This window comes from Beta vulgaris, chromosome 7 (assembly GCF_026745355.1).
Source record: "Beta vulgaris subsp. vulgaris cultivar EL10 chromosome 7, EL10.2, whole genome shotgun sequence".
Taxonomy (NCBI): Eukaryota; Viridiplantae; Streptophyta; class Magnoliopsida; order Caryophyllales; family Amaranthaceae; genus Beta; species Beta vulgaris.
In genome coordinates this window covers 1434082-1455302 of record NC_079208.1, presented here as the reverse complement: position 1 = coordinate 1455302, position 21221 = coordinate 1434082, and the positions used below count along the sequence as shown (strand labels likewise).

At 34.1% G+C, this 21221-nt stretch overlaps 2 protein-coding genes across 2 annotated transcripts; both read right to left on the bottom strand.

The window, feature by feature from the left end:
- Positions 1 to 3036: 3036 nt before the first annotated feature.
- LOC104898206 (cationic peroxidase 1) lies at positions 3037 to 7654 on the bottom strand. Its single transcript, XM_010685249.4, has 4 exons — positions 7056 to 7654; positions 5307 to 5498; positions 4199 to 4364; positions 3037 to 3613 (listed from the first exon to the last, which is right to left on the bottom strand). Exons 1-4 carry the CDS (start codon positions 7260 to 7262, stop codon positions 3159 to 3161), a joined length of 1020 nt encoding a protein of 339 aa, XP_010683551.2. The 5' UTR covers positions 7263 to 7654; the 3' UTR covers positions 3037 to 3158.
- Positions 7655 to 17268: 9614 nt separating this feature from the next.
- On the bottom strand, positions 17269 to 21221 carry LOC104898205 (cationic peroxidase 1). Its single transcript, XM_010685248.4, has 4 exons — positions 20827 to 21221; positions 20237 to 20419; positions 19134 to 19302; positions 17269 to 17750 (listed from the first exon to the last, which is right to left on the bottom strand). Exons 1-4 carry the CDS (start codon positions 21037 to 21039, stop codon positions 17359 to 17361), a joined length of 957 nt encoding a protein of 318 aa, XP_010683550.2. The 5' UTR covers positions 21040 to 21221; the 3' UTR covers positions 17269 to 17358.

The window sequence follows — 21221 nt, the reverse complement described above, 5'->3', positions numbered from 1 at the left end:
AAAGCGTGGAGCAAATGGCAAGTTCGTGAGCTCGCGAGGTTAGCCGAGCAAGTTTGCCTGACCGGGAAGCTTGGCCCAGGTTACCGGGCGAGATGTTCGTGTGATCGCTGCTGGATTTGCTTGCGCGCTCGATTGGGCGGTGTCTCGCCTATACAGCCGTCTTGGCCCGGGGAACTGGGCGAGTGTCAATTTGACGCGATGATGTGATTTTTGTCGAGTTAGTATATATTGTTTAACCTAATTCGTTGAAGTCGTCACTAGTGCGAAAACACATGCATCTGTAATCTGGAATTTCCTCAACACCAATAAAACTATTCTCTCTCTCTTCTCGTGGACGTAGCCAACACGTTGTTGGTGAATCACGTAAATTTGTGTGTTCCTAATTGTTGTTTTGCATTTGATATTTGTTATTTCTCACATCCGTTGTAACACTTAATTTCATAAGCTAATGTTTAATTTCACCCAAGGAGATCTGGAAACTTGATGGAATACGTTAACCTCCCTACTCCCCTGTCAAACAACTTTATGGCCAAAGTGTCAGATTATTGTGTTTGATCCCTCTTTACTTTTTGCACTTAGTTCACTCCCCTCTCCTGCAATAACTCCCTGCACATATATAGTTGTATAATGAGTATATTTATCTCTAATCGACCTCATATTTCCATTTATATTTGTTGTGACTCTAAGTCAATGTTATTTTGATGATGATAAACAATATGTTCTATAATATGAATGTATATGACAGATGGTTGAGAAAGGAATAAATAAATGAAGACTTTGAAGAAATGAAGAATCAAGATTGAAGTCCAAGTTTATATTGAATTCCAAGTTTAGTTACTATATGCAAAATGTAAAATGCTAAAACTAGATGATATATTATCTGCCAAGTATAGAAATATAAAATTAGGATAATTATTATTTTCTTAGAGTTAAGGGAATAAATAATTATGTTAATTTTATATAACTATATTAAAATAAAGGAAATAGAAATTCGAATTTCAAGTTTATCAGAGAAAATGATAAAGTTTTAATAAAAACGATTTATGAAAGAATTTTTATTAAAATGTGTTTTTGATAAAAACCGAGTAAAACAGTTTTTGATAAAAATAAGATTTTTGAAAATAGTTTTGGGAAAAAGAATTTTCGAAATAATAAAGGAGTATGAGATAAAAAGGAAATCCATTGGTTATCCAAAGATATAGATAAACATTGATTTAAGGAAAACTTATCTTTTTAGAATTGAAGATAAAGATGAAAATGATAAAGTTTATTTTCTAAAAGGAAAAGGTTTTATCCCTTAAATTAAGGAGTAAAAGATAAATATTTTTTGAAGGATTTTCGACCAGCCCATGTACTATAAAAGGGATTATAATTCAGTTTTATAATTCACGTTTTCATAGAGAAAAAGTCGGAGATTCTAAGAGCTGAAAACAGTTTCCTGAGGCACACACTCTGTATGGCACAGTTCTAGTCAGGTCAGGAAACTAAATAACGTTTGTAATTGTCCTCTAATTTGCTTGAATAAGAAGCACGCTTTTGAGGATCTTTTCTTTCTGTAATTTCATCATCATAGAGAGTGGCAACACTTAGAGTTAAGTGTTGGGGAGCACTACTAGGGTTAGTAGTGGGGGAATCTTATTGTATCAAGAGTTTAATATTTTAGGATTCAAATAATAAAAGAGTTTGGTTTGTGTGGACGTAGATCTCAGAGGTGAGATTGAACCACGTTATATCTTGTGTTTGATCTTCAAGTTCACATTTTGTTACGTTTTAGTTTTCGCAAAATCGAATCAGAGATTTACGAACGATTCGCACAGTGCCTGGAACACTGCCATAACCAAGGTTTTGCGAAAATTGATTAGATTTCGTCACTCAATTCAAATCCCCATTTCTTGAGTGTCACCTTGAGTTCCAATAATATTGTTGATAAGTGCATTTCTAATGCACTTTATGGTCTCCTTTTAGCTCATTTTGATCCTCTTTCTCCCATTTCTTCCCTCTTTATTCTCCATTTCCTCTTCTATTTCATTCAATTGATCATTCTTAATCATAGTGACATTTTGCTAGATTTTCAATCATTTTTGACCGAATTTCTAGTACATTTGCTTTCACCCTGTTTTGTCATGTTCTTAATATAAGTGGACCTACCTAAGATGGCTACGAGTTGTAGAGTTGGCAAAGGAAGCAATGAAAATAGAGCACATGTTGAGAAATGGTGTGCTTGCACCATGCCCAATGTCTGCTCACATAAAGGAGCACATTGCACAATTGAATCTCATTCAAGGAACTTCAAATGGACATAACTTTCTTACCAAAAATCAGATGAAGGTAATTATAGTTGGAGGTGAAAGATTGTTTCGATAGCTTTTTAACGACTAGTCATAAGCTCGATTTGGATCTAAAATGAAAGAGTTATGTGTGTTTTAAGTTGAACTGTCTGATTAGAGCAGGACAGTTGGTGTGCCCGCACCAGCCAATGAGGTGCGCCCACACCTCTCGACGAATCCTTGTATTCAGAGATTAGTATCTTTACATTATTCAAAAGTATGTAGTCCGAGATAATGAGATATGGTACACCGTACACAAGTTCTTGTAAGATGATCTTAATTATAGCACTGACGGAATTGAAGGTAGTTACGCCTTCACATAGACCATTAATTGATATGTAAAAGCTCTCTCTTTGACCGATCCATATAATCAAACTTTGTCTACAGCAGTGCCTTCTACACGGCAGATTTTGACATGTGTATAAAGGTCTACATTACACCACATTTTCTAAGAGCTCAATATTGAGGTTAAGCCCAACTGGAAAACCAAATCTAATATTTTTATCAATTATAATAAATACTCCTTTCTCTCTGTTCTATTAATGATACCTCTTTTCAAAATTAAAGTTTCTTAAGTCACGGATCTACTTATAATAGAGGTATCGGTCATTTTGCTATAAGAACAGGACCACAAGAATCTAAAAAAACGTCCCAGCCTCCAGGACTTGTTAAAAGTATAAATATCATCGATATAAGTTACAATCATACAAGATATAGCAAAGCACTCTCTAGTTCTCCTTATTTCATTATCATTAATATTAAGAACAAGATCACAAATAAGACACACTCTTATTGTTCTTTCGGTCCCAACCCCCTTAATTCCTTACATTATTACATATCGAAAAGAGACGTGACTATATCGAAAATGTTGTAATTTTCAGCCAAGTTCGACGAAGCAGTGTTAGGCCTCCTACAATTAGTTCGAATTTCTCCACTTGTTCCAGTAAGAACACTCATGTTACCCATCTTCAGCATTGCACTAGCAAAATCGGCGAAGAACGTCGTAGAATTCGACCCATAAGATGAGACTTGTGAATCTGTGGTTCCATTATTTCCAGTGAACAATTCTTGGTCGGAGTGAAGAACACCTTGTAATGTCAACAAATCGTTGAAGTAGGTATTGTCGAATGTAGTTGGGGTTTTGTCAAGTGGTGAAGTGTTGTTGTCCCCTCCACTACTTGGACAATTTGCTTGCAAAGATGTTGCAAATGTCGAGTTTATGTTAGTCTCGTTATAGATACGAGATCTGAATGTAGTGCATCTTGCTTGGCCTATAGTGTGCGCACCTGCAATGGAGAGAAATTCACATAAACTAGTTCAAAGCTTAGACAAATAATCTTAGATTGACAAGTCTTACAAGTGATAAATGAATACATAGTAGTATTTTATAATCAATTTATTATTCATCTAAATCCTTTTAAAAAAAATCTAGTTATTGTTTCTCTTGACTCTTATTATATGCTTTCACACTATCGTTATTTTATAATCAATTTATTATTCATCTAAATCCTACCCTCTTTTTTCCTTCATAGTAATTACACAATTTTTCATCTCATGTATCCACCAAAAGATGGTTAAATCTGTTTGACAAAAACGACCCCTATTATTGAGACAATAAGGGTAGAAAAAGTGTCTCGAGAGTCGAGCCAATGATCGAAGACCAGCGTTATGTTGTTGAAGTAACCCATTACAATTTACATATAAAATACTATAAAAAGCCTGATGCTAGAAAAGGGTATTAGAGTATAATATTGTATGTAAAATGATAGAAGGGACTTTTACTAGTTTTAGATCTGTAATGTAAACACTATATATATTGAATGACGTGTTAAAAAATGTCAAAAAATGTTGGATATTAGTTGAATAAAAACCTGATAAAGCAACCAAATCTTGGTTAGTAAAGCCTAGGCCTGAGAACAATGTAATGAGCTGGGTGATATTCAAAGTTGGAGCAGGAAGAATTGCATTAGCTGCACTTATATTTGCTGTAGTCGAATCTCTTCTCCCTAATAACACAGTCCAACTTGGTCCACCAAGCTGAAAAAAGAAACGTAAATTAGCAAATTAGAAGCTTTCCACATGGACAACACATGCCTTGTGCATTAAGTCTTTCATAAAAAGTAAAACATTCACTTTTTGTGTTGCAAACATTCACTTATATTTGCTGTAGAATTGTTTAACTATGCAACATGTTAGGCAGGTTTCATCATGTGAATATGCAATCATGAAAGTTGAAAAATACAATAGTAAAACGTTAATGTCATATATATTTCTTTTGAAGTTAATGTCATTAAAACTTCAAAAAAGCAAGAGATTAGTTTTATGCTATTTCCGTTTCATTTTAATCTACACACTTACACTTTTCACGCATGTCAATGCAAAACTTTGAGGACATATTTTTTTAAATTTGTATTTGTAAAAATTATAAAATATACTGACAAATCTCAGTGGGCTCAGCACAAGCCCACACAAGAGAAGAGTATGACCACACACAAGCTCAATGGGGTTCCATCCTAAAACCATATGGTGATAGGTGGAGTAACCCTTTAGCTTATATATTAGTCATATATACTTCCTCCGTTTCTTTTTACTCGCTACACTTTCCATTATGGAAAGTTTCACATTACTTGCTACACTTCTTTTTTGGGCAATAAACTCTCTCTATCTCTCTCCTCCCACATGGGTCCCTTTTCTTTTTACTCTCTACCTCTCTCTTCTCCAAAAATTGCCTAGAAGTCCGTGAAATGAGAAATGTAGCGAGTAAAAAGAAACGGAGGAAGTACTAATTTCAATTCTATCAATGTGGGGACGCATGTGGATTACACTCTCAACATGTACATATTAATAAAATACATGTTATGATGAATCTAACAAGATTCCACGTAACTATATTTCCATCGGCGTATAAATCATAAATAATGAATAATATAAAATATGAAAGTCAAAATTAAAATGAAACGCGGTGAGTAGAATACTTACAGCAACTACTGAGTCTCGAGCAGCAACTGCTAGAATATCTGCGCAAGACACAACACCTGCGCATACATTCTCAACTTGAGATTTTATGGTATCGATGACTTCAAAACCCCTCACAGAATTTAGATTGGGTATTGCTGTTTTTTCTCCTGTGAAATTTGCAGTATCGTCGAGCAAAAGTGAACCATCACATCCCTATTCTTCCACAAAGAGAAGAGTACTAGTTAAACAATCGTTATTTAAAGCCAAAGCATGCACTTTTTCCAAGCGTATGAGTATGACCAATTGACCATACATCATACATATACGTTAATGGTATGCTTAGTCAAGGAAAATGTTTGGTGATCCTAATGGTTGTCAACCATCATCTCGGAAACATAGAATATAATATTAATATTAATATATATGTAATAAATTGGAGATAGAAATGTAATAAAATTAATATTTTATATATGTGATTGATCAATGAAAATACAATATTAAGAGAATTGAAAACTCTTTAGGTCATCCAATCACTTTCTATTAGTCAATGTGAAAAATTAAAATCACCTTATCCCAAAAACAATATAATTAATTACAATATCACATGAATTTTAAAAACAAATAAAAAGAAAAATAAGCTAGATAATTATTTTCCGTTGTTCTATTTTATAATAATAGTGTCAAATTTAAAATATGGAAAAGTATCTATAACTTCACCATCGAGCCTACCCCCAACCTAGACTAACTTTGTATTTTAAGTACAATTTTTTTCTTAATATATATCTTAATATGGGAATAAATCATTGTCACAGATGGGAAAATCATTGTCTTATTCACCAACTTCAAAAAATACAATAAGTTGCACCCAGCCACCCACTACATTATGCAACGAACATACAATGATACAATATTATGAGCTTTACACTATATGTCAAACTTATTCATAATAAAGAATGACTAAGACTAGTGTATACAATATGTGCGTTACTAGTTTATACATATTTGGTATCAATTTAATATGCTTGTTATTAGTTTACACAACGTACTTGTTATCATTTTATACATATCACACAGTTAATTTACACATATTTTTGTTAGCTTATACAGGTTTATTATCAATTTAAACATACCTGGCAATTTATACAAATCTTATATCAATCTATATATAATTCATAATACGTAAATTTATATCAGCTTATACATAATTCGTACATAATTTTATGGTATGAATTATGTATAAGCTAATATATATTATGCAGAAACTCGGAACAAATATATATAAAATAAATTGGCAAAAAGTCACTTTTAGTGACTATGTTTGGTACCAAATAACTCTATTTTGATATCACTTTGACTTAATTTTGATATCAATTTTTTGTAAGATGTCATTTTGACATCTCACTATGAGACGTCTATTCAAACTTTTAAAAAAGTAATTGGTCAATAGATAGACAAAAGTGTAACCAACAACGTTCATTAAATGACATCTCACTATGAGACGCCTATACAAGCTCTAAAACAAAGTAATTGGTCAATGGATAGACAAAAGTGTAACCAACAACGTTCATTCCCAACAGAAATCGTTTATGTCGAAATCATTGCTGATATATATTGGAACTAATAACGAACATATATACTTCCATAATCGATGATATATACATATACATATACATATACATATACAATAAAGCAAAACTTGCATGATTAATTAATCTTTAATGAAGTTATAAGTTTGCGTATTTGTAGAAAGGTATTGAATGATAGACTTACATTAACGAAGCAATCATGGAAATGAAGCCGAAGCAAGGACGCCCCCATGCGAGACTCATTGTTCACAGCAGATTGGATTGTTGAGAGCGCATTTGGGCACGAACTTGAATAAAAATTTGGTGATAATTGAGCTGAAGCTGCTCCAATTACTAGCCAGATGAAGCAACTTTGAAGCTTAAAACTGTAAGATGTTGAGAAGGAAGCCATGTTTCGTCAAGTTTGAATATATGCCTGTGATTATGATTTAGATGGAAAAGTATTAAGGTAAGGCGAGGACTTTATTATAACTTCTCCTCTAAGAGATTGTGAATTGTCATCGGCTTAGTATAAAAGGAGTATGGATTCATGTACTTTATAGGGTACAACGATAAAGTGCGAGCCTAGTGTGAACAATTCTAGTCAATTTTCTAGAAGAATATATTAGGTCTGCGAAATACCAAGCAGAACGTATTGGTCTAGAAGCTGACAAAAAATACATTTAAAAAAAAAATTTAAAATTGGTAAGAAGAAATCAACTGGGAGCTCTCGTACAGGAACCGCATCCAGAGGCTCATTACAAGCCAGACACCCTCCAGTCTCCCTCTTTCCTAAAATTCAAGCAAATGTTTGAGATAGTAATTGAACCCTAGACTTTTCTAGAAAAGATGGAAAAGCTCACTAAATCCTAATTCCTGCTAACAAAAAATACATGAATATGGTATATGTTAGTATGCGAATTTCAATTATCCTTTCCACTTATTTGTGATAGGTCTCGCTTATGTAGTTAGGGATAGATCTGCTTGAGTTATGATCAAAGCCCAAAGGTGAGGACAAGATTGTGGAGCACTAGCATCGTTCCCACTTCAGATTTGTTAGAGGATATTGGACCGTAGGTCTATATCTACAGATAAGGCCCATTAAATTAAATTTATTAGGTTAAGTTTATGTTATGTTCTATACATAATTAATGTAATTGTAAGTAATAAGGATCGGACAATAATACAACATCTCTTTCTCTAATTTAACCTAATGGGCCTTATCCGTAAATATAGATCTACGGTCCAATATCCTCTAACAAGATTCAAAATTTCAACAGTATTAAAATTGATACTTGTTTAGCGCATTTGAAGGAGTTTACATATTTTGTACAGTTTGAAATCTATTTTTGATCCCACATTTTGTGTATTATTCTTGTGTCACTCATTATAGTAAGTTGATTACTCACAAAATATTATAAAATTTTAGTTAAACTAAAGGTAGTGGCCCATAATGATGATATCAATTAGTAAAATAAAGTGGTAAGCAGATTGTAAGACCAATTTCTTTTACATCTTTAATATATAGGTGGGTCCCTTAATAAGCTTTTTTCTTTTCCTTTTAATAAGTCATTTTTTTTGGTTTTTTCAACTATTGTCTATCAAAGCCAACAATATTAACAAAATATTGTCCAAAGGATAGTAAAAATTATTAACGTAATTTTAAAATATAATCAATTCATTGATTAGAAGTCATATGTCGTCATTTATAACGGATAAAACCTAACAATTACAATTCAATATCAATCAAATAAAATCTTTATTTAACTAAACTACGATCTTTATATGGCCAATTTGGCAATTTATCGATCATGTCATTTTTCACATTTGTGTCTATATATATAAATTTAGTGCACATAAACCATATTCTACCTCGGCTCACCTTGCTTCAAAATTCACTCTAATAACTTTAGAGGGTCATGCTCTTGGCACCCAAAGGAAAAGATGTAAAAGAATCTCAATTACAATGTGTATTTATTGTAACTTATCATTTGATAGAATTTGTGGTGCATACGGAAGTTTTGATGGACCCGAATAGTATCGCAAAATTGAATTTTCATTGATAATTAATTATACAAGTGTGTTTGTGAGAGCTCATGTCTCTCATTTACCTTGGTAGAACCCTTTGTTTCTACCTTTCCTAATATTTTGTGTGAAGCTCACTTTGTTTGGCTCCCCCTCATTTGAGCTCCTACTTAACTCATACACATACAACATATTTATAGTTGTTGTACTTTAGTTTCTAGATTTTTCTAGACCTTGATATTTCTAACACACACTCAAATATTCTAAACTTAGATTTTTTTACATAGATATTTTACAAGATTTTTTTAGACAAATCTAAGACATGCATATAAGATTTTTCCTTACATTACATGACCTATCTAGAATTTTCTAGATTAACTTTCATCATCATTGTCCGGAAAATGTTTGAGTAACTCTTAGGGTTGCCAACCCTCTTAGACACATTAGAATAAAATATTGATATGTATGTAATAAATGAGGAGAGAAGAGACATAAAAATAATGTTTTAATGTATTCCTAACCAATGAAAATTCAATAATAAGAGGGTTGGCAACACTTAGGGTCACTCAATCAATGTCCATCATTGTCCGAGCTTGTCTAGGCGTCCAACCGTTTGAGTCTCTTAGGGGACTCAAACGGGGGTAATTTGGTCATTTTATGCGTTGGAAGATTTCACGCCGTGTGGCGAGGATTTGCTTGGTACCAATGCTAGGTTATAATGGTACCATTCTCCGAAAATACTGATACCTTGGTACCAGTCCTGATAACAATTTGATACCAATGTCAGGTTATAATGGTACCAATCCGTACCATTGTGTTCTTTTTTGGGTGTTTGAGTCTTTTTTGGACTCAAACAGTTGGTTACCAAGCCTTTCTCATCATTGTCCTATTACCTTCTTTTTGGAGATCAAGAATATATTATTTAACGTGTCAATCAAGCAATCATTGGTAATTTTATTTCATAAGTACTTCTAATGTTACCATCTAAACAAAGATTTTTCTGAAATAAAGGATCACTAACAGTGTATATAAATATGTTTGTAATCATATCTAAAGAAATAAGAATAGTAGGTCTCCCTGCATTGAGGGTGAGCCTTTACGTTTCTTTCACGTAATAATAAAGCCTAATTTCTTTTACCTCATTTCTTCCTTTTTCATGTCAAAAAAAGCCTGAATTCAACCAAAAACCGTAACTTTCGGATATCTTCGTTACAAATTCTCATGGTATGACCTTCAACTTTCATTCGTCCAGTAGCGATGAACCTATATTCTTTGTGTCATAGCCACTAATAGCGACCAACCCTGTCTTTCACAAATGGCAAACTCTTAGTTGATCAATCTGAGTGTGAAACTATGGTTGAAGACTGGAGTCTTCAATATTTATGTAGGAATTATATGCCTTAAATATGTTTGACAGAATATTCGTAGGCCGCCTGATCTGATCGGGTGAGTGCTACCGGATCGGGACCGAGTCGAAGATGTCCAGCAGGCTACTTTGCAGGGCGCCCGATGGTCGATCGGGGGTAGTAGCAAACAACGACCGGATGAAGGTCGCCCGATCAAGTCTGAGAGCTAGTCTTGGTTTGGGAAATAGGTCGCCCGATTGGGCAGATGTTATCTGATGGGGAGCCTGATCGGGCAGTGGTCAATTTTGACGCGGAAACGTGTTTTCCTAAGCGGGTTATAAATAAGTTTTAACTACGTTAAATTTGCGTGTTGATTGTCCTTTATTTCTTTGTTGTTTATTGCATATGTTACGATACATTACATTTGCTTACAATATCCAACAAACTGGAAATGACTTATATCTAGTGTATTTTAATCACGTGTTAATTTTTTTTTCGTATATGAAGAAAATCGCCCACGTAATTCAAGTGCAAAATCACTGTACTAGGAAGTTATGTTATCCTTGTGACAATATCCTCCACAATATCCAAATGCCAAAAAGTCGATAGAATTCTGTGAAGTGTGACTTGCGCGAGAGAAGAATGGCTCGGCACGAGTGGTGCGCCCGCACCAAATGAAGGTGCGCCCGCACCATGTCAGGTGCGCCCGCACCAAGTAATGGTGCCCCGCACATTCGCTACGACGGATTTCTTCAAGTTGAGGCAGAACACTTTGGTGCTCCCGCACTCGAGGCATGTGCGCCCGCACATCAGGCTGGTGCTCCCGCACCAGATGATGGTGCTCCCGCACCAATTGGGGGGATGCGAAATTTTCGGTTTTTTTTATCTTACACTTAGGGCTTGTATCTTAGACTTCTATAAATATGTTTTGTCATATTTAGGGCTTTTAACCACAAAATACTAGAGAGAGATTAGAAAAACACAATAGAGAAGATTAGAGAGAGTCTTTGAGATTCAATTGAAATCCATTCAATTGAATCTTGCCTATTGTATTTGTAATCGTCTCGTTCATAGTGAAACGATCTTTTTCCCTGCCTTGAGGACGTAGCTTCACGTTGATAGTGAACCTCGTTAAATTTGTGTGTCTTTATTCGCTTTCTTGTTTTTCTTGTGTGTGTGCTTGGTTGTTGTGAATTTCGTTGGTTTAATTAAACGCTTCGCATAACAAGTGGTATCAGAGCTACAGGTTAACACCGGGGTTAATCGCTTTTGGGACATGGCAACAACAACCTTAAAGATCGACAAGTTTACGGGAAGGAATAGTTTTGGGCTATGGCAGATAAAGATGAGAGCTTTATTGAAACAACAAGGTATCTGGAAACATTGATTAAGGGTTTCACAACGACATCAAAAGAGGGAAATCTGACTGGTCTAACTGAGGCTGAGTTGGAATCTATGGAGGAAAGAGCACACTCCACTATCTTGCTATGCTTGGCGGACGATGTCATCACAGAGGTTGCAGATGAAATCACGGCTGCAGGTTTGTGGTTGAAACTGGAGAGTTTGTACATGACAAAGTCGCTCATAAACAAATTGCTATTGAAGCAAAGGTTGTTTGGCCTACGCATGAGAGAAGGTATGTCCCTAAAGGATCATCTCGATCGTTTGAATTCTATTTTACTGGACTTGCGTAATTTAGATGTTAAGATTGAGGATGAGGATGTGCGTTGATATTGTTGGTTTCATTGTCAAGTAGCTATGAACATTTTGTAGAGTCTTTTGTGGTTGGAAAAGACACTGTGTCCCTAGAGGAGGTAAAGTCGGCACTTTATACTAGGGAATTGCGTCATAAAGCAACTGGTGATATGGTAGAGGATCGTGATATTCTGCAGGTTTGGTAGCAAATGCTGAGAAAAATAAGGGAGATTCGAGTAGGGATAGGAGAAACCTAGGTCGAGGGCCCTAAAAGTAGTGATCTTTGCCATTATTGTAAAGAACCGGGTCATTGGAAGAGTGAATGTCCTAAGAAGGATGGTTCGGCTTCTTTTGCAAAACAAAATAAGGTTGACTACGATTCTGAGGAGGATTTAGCTCTAATTGTCCATGAGGAGAAACGCTTAGAAGATAAGTGGGTTCTAGATAGTGGATTCTTCACATATGTGTTCTGACAAGGAGATGTTTTCGACCTATAGCTTATGCAAGATAGTGTTACTTTGGGTGACAATACGGTGTGTGAGGTGGTTGGAGTAGGCTCTGTGAGGTTTAGAATGCATGATGGGAGAGTTAAGGATCAGAGTGAGGCATGTTCCACAACTTAAGAGAAACTTATATCTCTTGGGATGTTAGACCGTAAGGGTTTTCGATTCCAAGGAGGGGATGGAGTTTTGCGTGTGGTGAAGGGTTCTTGTGAGTTACTTCGTGGCGTGAAGTCAGGTGTGGGTAACTTGTATGATTTGCAGGGTACGACACTGGCTAGAGATGATTCTGAGTTGAAGCTGCATTCTGGGTTGAAAAATGATGGTCTTGAGTGTGAGGTGGAGCTTATGGGGGCTTCTACACATGTTGAGGGGTCAGAGTCAACGAGAATGAGTTCAACAACCGGGTTGAGAGTACTACTTGGGTGAGGATGAGAGTGTCAACAGTGAGGTAGAGTTTGTGGGAACTTCTACACAACTGGTTGAAACTAAGGGTCATCAAGAAGAACAACCAAGGGTCTTTCAACAGCAGATTGGTATGATAAGGTTCGGTTCTATCGACACTTGTGTGCCAGCTTATAGCTATGGGATCTCGAGCGATATGTCTTTGTCAGGGAGTGTTGGGTTGAGAGGTGATTCTGGGAGGAGTCACCAAGAGGTAGCTAGATTGGAACTCCAGGAGGAGTTGCCTGCGTTCCAGTGAGAACGGGGTGGAGTGCTCCGGCGAGAGCATAGAAGAACTTCGACGGAATTTCCCCCGCGCCAAGGGTGATTTGTTTTGGGTACTTAGACGTAAGTGCAAATGGCTCTAGTTGGAGCAACTGGCAGGGTACTGGCTCGTCTTGATTAAGGTGGAGCTAGTGTGTTTGCGGTTCAGTGAAGGCGATTTGATTTCCGACGGGTAATAAATTGGGTTTCAAGTGAATGCGCAACATGGGTCTCATAGGCATTGAGACCGGGTAGTTCATGATGAGTGGTCAGCGATCTTGGCGAGATTGGGTGAGACTCATATGAGGGCAAGCCTGGCATCAGGTGAAAGATGCATGAGCAGGAGGGGAAAGGAGTATCTCGCGTACTGTTGCAGAGGTACATGATGTGTTGATGGTTTCGAGGTGGAGTCGTGTGGTAGATGCAAGTCAAGGTGGAGATTTGTGAAGTGTGACTTGCGCGAGAGAAGAATGGCTCGGCACGAGTGCTGCGCCCGCACCAAATGAAGGTGCGCCCGCACCATGTCAGGTGCGCCCGCACCAAGTAATGGTGCTCGAGCGCACATTCGCTACGACGGATTTCTTCAAGTTGAGGCAGAACACTTTGGTGCTCCCGCACTCGAGGCATGTGCGCCCGCACATCAGGCTGGTGCTCCCGCACCAGATGATGGTGCTCCCGCACCTATCGGGGGGATGCGAAATTTTCGGGTTTTTTTTTATCTTACGACTTAGGGCTTGTATCTTAGACTTCATATAAATATGTTTTGTCATATTTAGGGCTTTTAACCACAAAATACTAGAGAGAGATTAGAGAAAACACAATAGAGAAGATTAGAGAGAGTCTTTGAGATTCAATTAGAAATCCATTCAATTGAATCTTGCCTATTGCATTTGTAATCGTCTCGTTCATAGTGAAACGATCTTTTTCCCTGCCTTGAGGACGTAGCTATCACGTTGATAGTGAACCTCGTTAAATTTGTGTGTCATTTATTCGCTTTCTTGTTTTTCTTGTGTGTGTGCTTGGGTGTTGTGAATTCTCGTTGGTTTAATTAAACGCTTCCGCATAACAAATTCTTTTCTAGAAAGAAAGAAATGCCAGTTGGGAGAAATTAATCGGTGATTTCGTGAAGCACACTACTTAATTAGTCGAGTTAATCCATATCATACAGTGTGACTTGTGATCTTAATTCTTAACCTGTATTTTCGCATTTCAATAAAAGACAACAAAGATCTGCATGTTCCTTAAAATCGTTTTCCATCCACGCGTTGTTCTGTCGGTCATCTTGCCGAAATTTTGCCAAACTTGTAGTTGGTAATTTTCTTAGGTGTATCCCTTCCAAAAAAAAAAATCTTAGGTGTGTAAAAAAACAAATGCAAATACTCATCAATAGATTATAATTTGGAGTGTGACTGCAGGATTGATCTCTCAAAAAATTTGTACTAACCATATTGAATAAAGCCCCACTTTGTTTTCTATGCATGCGACGCGTGCATTTATTAGTTGGTCTATTTTTATAGTTAATCTAAATATAATTTTGAATGTATCATATTTAATATAGTACAAATTAACATAATTTACAAAGTGAGTAGAAATTGTGATCAATATTTTGATGTAAAGTCTTCTAGTGAAACTAAATTTGTAAAAGTTTATTTTTATTGAGTAACTATTTTTCTCATTATACTGTAAAGTTTTTTTGTTAATACTTATTTAGTTTATTATTGAAATTTTAGGGAGACAACAATGCACACCATGACCCATATTTAATTAAGAAAAAGATATAATTGTAGAAAATCTGAATATACAATTATATATTTAGCTAAGGACAAAAAATTATTCATAAGTGGACCATACCTCCTTCTATGTCTTATATGATAGAGACGCAATGTCAAATAATTTGTGATATATCTAAGTAAAAATAATACTCGTTCCTTTCCTTGCACTTTTACACCGTATGGTGTTTTTGCTAGCCAAGTTTACTTATTAAATTTTCTTCCCATATAAATTACTTTTTTACTCGGGCTAAATTTTTAAATTTTAAGATATGTTTACGCATAATGCTATAACGAGATTGAGATTTATAGTATATTCATTGTTTAGGATTGGGACTTAGTATATTTTATTCTTTATGAGGGGAGTTGTGACTTACTATATAATAACAGCTAAAACTTCAATTTGCATTACTAATTTTGTGCTATAGATTACAAATAACTTAACCCGTAGGTTATACAAATATCTAACAATAGCCAATAGGGCCTTTTATTAACCAATGTTGTACGTAGCTGGTTTGACATGTTGTCTAATGTCTACTTGTGTGGAGCTGCTTGTGCTTATCGCTTTGTTCACTCCTATGTTAATCACGTTCTACGTACCTGTCGACATTTGCAAATTCAATTAATTTCCAAGCTCCAATAAAATCAACAATTTTGACTTTTGTAACCAAGTAAGGGATGGCGACGGATCGGACTCGCACCATATTATGCATAATTCGACTCTGATTTTATAAGAAGTTGGATTTTAAATTCAACTCCGACTCCGACTTCGACATCCAAATTCGATCCGATTAAAATCCTAACATTCGGACTCCGATCTAATTTGATTTGATTTTTAGAAAAAATAGATAAACCTTATATAATACAGATAATCTAATCATCACTATTTATTAACAATCATTTTTCCAATATAAAAATCTATAATACAATTACCTCAAAGTCGAAATCAGAGTATACATACATAATACATTAATATGAATGAAATAAGATTAATTGCATCAACGTCGGAGTCGGATCCTGATATATGGTTTTGGGAATCCCACTTCAACTCTCCTCCAGACTCGAAGTTGAATTTTAAAGGAGTTGGATTCGGTTTTTTTTTCAGAATTGGCTCGAAATTTTTCCTCTATACAATTAAAGGGGTTTGGGATAATTATTTTGTAGGCTTATCAAGCATGGCAAAATATGTAATTTCAATTAATCTTACATGTCGAAAGAGATTGAATCACGTGGTATGTGAGTTTAGGATCATTATCGCTAATTTTATGTAGCTGAGCACACCTATTGTAAATGATGTGGCAAGTCCACATATCAGGTTAATACTAGATGAAAATATACTGAAACTGATAAGATAAAGTTGAAACTAATAAGGTATTGGAAGTCTGGAACTAATAAGTACTACCGGAATTGAAAAGGTAGCTGAGTAGCTTAATGTTTAGCAAAATTAGTTGCTTAAATTGATAAATTATTTGGCAAAAGTAGTTGATATCAACATTATAGAAAGATTTTTCAAAATTTCAGTCACCTGATTTTGAAAAGGTAAAAATTTAAACTTATCATTTAAGTTATTTTAACCACCTAAATTTTATTCTAGGTACTCTCCATACCCTATTAATCAATTTAACACCTAAAATATGTTAACACCTTATCATTTAAGGTAACTAATATGCTTCCCCAAATAGAGTCATTATATGTTTTAGGTTACTAATGTTTCTTATAATTATTAGGTTACTTAATTGTACTATATATAGTAGGGGATACTGATAACTGTAGCGTTTGCTTAAGTCCCTCTATTGGAATTACTTATATTAGGGTGTTACTTATATAAATTGATGGAGAAATCCATGTTCTAATTAATATTATTAGTTTATCTTTTATGCACGTGTCCTACATAGTTCTTAACCATGCGACCGAAATATATACTTCCTCCGTTTAGAAATAGTTACACCGTTTGCGTAATATTTACTATTCACATGTTACACTTTGATTGTCTTTGGTAATATATATTATAGAAAAAATATGTATGGTCATGTGGGATCTTATTAGATACGTCTCAACACATATTTTTTTAATATATATATCAACCTTTTATAATTTTTAGTTACTGATAATCAAAGATATTAATGGTTGAAAACATACATGGGAAAAGCGTGAAAATACGAAATGGTGCAAATATTTCTAAACGGAGGAAGTAGATAGCAGAATTAATAGAAAATATCACGAATATAAAATTTTGAAACAAATCTATTGCTACATACATAATTCTTTTACAAATTGTAACAACATAGAAACATAACAAAGAAATATATATATATATATATATATATATATATATTAATTATATATATATATATATATATATATATATATATATATATATATATGTATCTCCATTTATAAATAATACAGCCTTGTCTGCAAACTGAAATTTCAACATGACATTAAGGTAAAATAATCTTGAACTTCTAACCAATAACCCTACAATTGCTCCGGATCACCCGACTACTACCATTACCAGCACCAAGCCTGCTCAGCTTCAACATTGCAGCAGCAAAATCAGCAAAGAAAATTTCTTCATTATTTGCATAAAGTTGGACAAAAGAATCAGCTCCATTTCCACTTCCAGTAAATAATACTTGGTCTGAGTGTAGTAATCCCTCAAAATTGGTTAAACCCACAAAATATTCATTGTTAAAAATATTTGGACTTCGAACATCCAAAGGACCAAGATTGTTGTCACCAAAATTAGCAGGGCATATATTTTGCAAAAATATTGCAAATGGAGGAAGTATGTTTGATTCTGTGTAGGCTCGATCACGGAACCTTATGCACCTAGCTTGCCCTACAGTGTGACCACCTACACATATTGCCAAAGAAATAAAGAGATTTTGTGTTAGCTAATAATGTTTAAACATGAATGTGTTAACGTGTTAACTAATGGAGGAAGTATGTTTGATTCTTCTCTTACTATAAAGCTAATAAGCTATACCTCAGTTATGCTTATGTCTTATAAAAATTACATATAAGATAAATGTAAACTCGAATTTAATGCAATCATTTATCAAAAAATTTGGCAGATTATATAACAATGAAGGATACTTTTTTTTTTATCCATGCATAAATAATGATAATCATAATAATTTTTGAAAGGAGAGTGTGTGCTTTAGTAGCAACCACTTATAAATATATTACAAATTCAATATTATACTAATATTTCTGGAGTAACACTAACAATCGATAAATCACCGTTTTTTTTTTTTTTGAAAAAAAAAAATCAATTGACATGAAATCAATGAAAAAATGACATGAGATACATGTCATCATTTGTATGTTTTATATCATTTATTGGAGTCTATATCATTTTTGCATATTATACAATAAATTACGATGTAATATGTTACATGCAAGACGCAATCCTTATATCAATGTAAACATAGTGCAATACACATGGTCAAAACCACGCACTTGAAACCTAGCTCCACTATATATAACACTATATCACTTATATACTAGAAAAAATTTGTACCCTAAAATGATTTGAGACTTGAAGTCAACCATAGATTTGCCCACCATGGTCCACCCAAAAAGATTGTCTATGACGTGCTATTAATTAGTTGTTGTGTAGGAAGTCATTTTACTTTGTGAAGAAAAAATATATTTTATGTGATTGATATCTAAATTGTCCTTATGTAGGAGTTTTTTTAAAAAAATATGGAAGAACAAAAGAAACAAATTAAAGAATAAATTAACACATATACGAGGCGTTGTGTTTTAGATACTTATATAGATTACACAAAAGTCAAACTCATATGATATAGACTCTTTGATGTTACTTATATAACCTTTGTTGGAAAAAAAAATTGTTAATAGAACTTCCCAAGTGCCAACTATCAAGGATGATATCACAAAATAGACTTTGTCTAAGCGTCAATTTATCATACAATGTAAGCAAAAAATCCAAAATGTTGACTGGAATTTTAGTTTATGAATAGAGGAACATGTGTTCTCAATGAGTAAATGCACCGATATTTTGAAATGTAAAGTTGTATTAAGTTAAAATAAAAAGTAGGTTCCTAAAAAGTAAAAAATATTACGGAAAAAATTCCAAAATAAAGAGAAGATGGTTAAAAATTTAAGGGATTTAACTAATAAAATTTGATGATCAGACTGTAAACTACGTACGAGACCTAAAAAGAGTTGAATATACAAATAAATATTCACTTTTGGTAGAAAGAAAGACCTGAAAGTGCAACCAATTCTCTCAAGGAGAAACCTTTGGTGGAGAATAAGGAGATGAGAGTAGAAAGATCATCTACACCAAATGGAAGTTCATTATTAGAAGCTGTTGCACTTGGTCTTGAAGTTGAGTCGCTTCTGCCAAATTCAACATTCCAACTTGGACCGCCAAGCTATAAAAAAAAAAAAAAAAAAAAGTCCAACCACTGATTATAAATAATTGTGGTAATTTTTGTACCAAGTGTCTTTCTTTTTTCTTATGGAAGAGGGTAAGACTTTGCATTTTCAAATTTAGCTTGTGCATTTGGTTTTGGATATGCGTAACAATTCATATATAACAACTCATTCAAGAACTCTTCACAAATGTTGAAGTCTTTCTATCTTTTATCCATCACATAATTTATAGAAAGACATTAAAAATCTAACATATTTTGAATTTTTTTCGTCTTTTTGATGGGTATTATAAACTAATATTATAATACGAGATGTAATAAGTTTTTTGCAAAACATCTTAAAGTAGTACTCTCTTTGGTTTTCTTTATCATTCTCACTTTCTTGTACGCGTCTCATAATGTACCTCTTTGAACTTAAATATCTTTCATTATATATTAGTAAAAATTATAACGACTAAATATTAATAATGTACTAATTGAGACGAATCAGACAATATCCCACATGACTATATTTTTTCTTATAAATTGAAAAAATTGGACAAGATTCTCTCCAAGTATGAATAGTGCCAAGATTCCAAGTGAGAAAGATAAAAAAACTACTTTCATAAATAACAACTCATTCAAGAACTCTTCACAAATGTTGAAGTCTTTCTATGTTTTATCCATCACATAATTTATAGAAAGACATTAAAAATCTAACATACTTTGAATTTTTTTTCTTCTTTTTGACGGTTATTATAAACTAATATTACGAGATGTAATAAGTTTTTTATAAAACATCTTAAAGGAGTACTTTTATATGTGACTGTGTATTTTTGGACACATGTAGAGTTATAATGATACTTAAATAGTTATTTCTCAAATATAAATAATGCTTTAAGGTATTTTTTCTTAAACATATGTAAGAAGAAGAAAATCAGTATTACTAGCTCACCTCAACAACAGATTCTCTAGCAACAAGTGCAACTATGTCAGCACAAGAAACAACCCCGGGACAAGTAGCCTCAACTTGTTGTTTCACTGAATCTATTATATCAAATCCTCGTAAAGAATCCACATTGTGCTGAGATTCTTTTTCACCACCAGACACATCCAATAGTACTGAAGCATCACATCCCTATATTATACATTAATTATAACTAGTTAATTAGTGTTTAATACCTAGAGAAAATCAAACCCTACACAGTAGGTCTAGAAGATTTTGAGGTTAGAAGATTAGAATATATAATGTATAACAATAGCTTCTTATTGCTAGACATCATGTCATCATATCTACAACATATATGATAATGTATAAAAACACCAAACTAAACTTGATCTCGTGGTAAGGAAAGAACCTCCCAACTTCAAGGTTGGCGGTTCGATCCCACCAGAGACACTCTGGGAGAGGATTTTTCTTTACCATCCCCAAATCTCAAAATGTATGCCCGCAAACTCAGACCGGGTTAACCTGCAAAAGGTGTCGGTCTGACAGGACCATTCATCTTACCATGGATATAATAATGTATAAAAATAGATACTTACACCAACAAAACAATCATGGAAATGAAGGCGAAGCAAGGAAGCACCCATGCGAGGATCAATGGAGACAACGTTACTAACAATTGATTTTACTAAAGTTTGAAGATTAGGGCATCTTGTACCGTAAAAATCTGTAGATAACCCACTTTGAGCATGGATTTTGGCGGTGAAGGACAAGAGGAGCAAGAACACACAAAAATAAGAAATTGGTGCCATTACAATGCAAGATTGAAGTTGGCACTAGCTACGATGGAAAGCTTGTAAAATAACAAAGATGATATCCTTTGGAGTTTATATATGCTAATTGCAGGACATAAACTATACATATATGTATATATTGCAAATATATATGAAAATCAAACAAGAGGTCCACAAGCTATATTTTTATTTCAACTTTA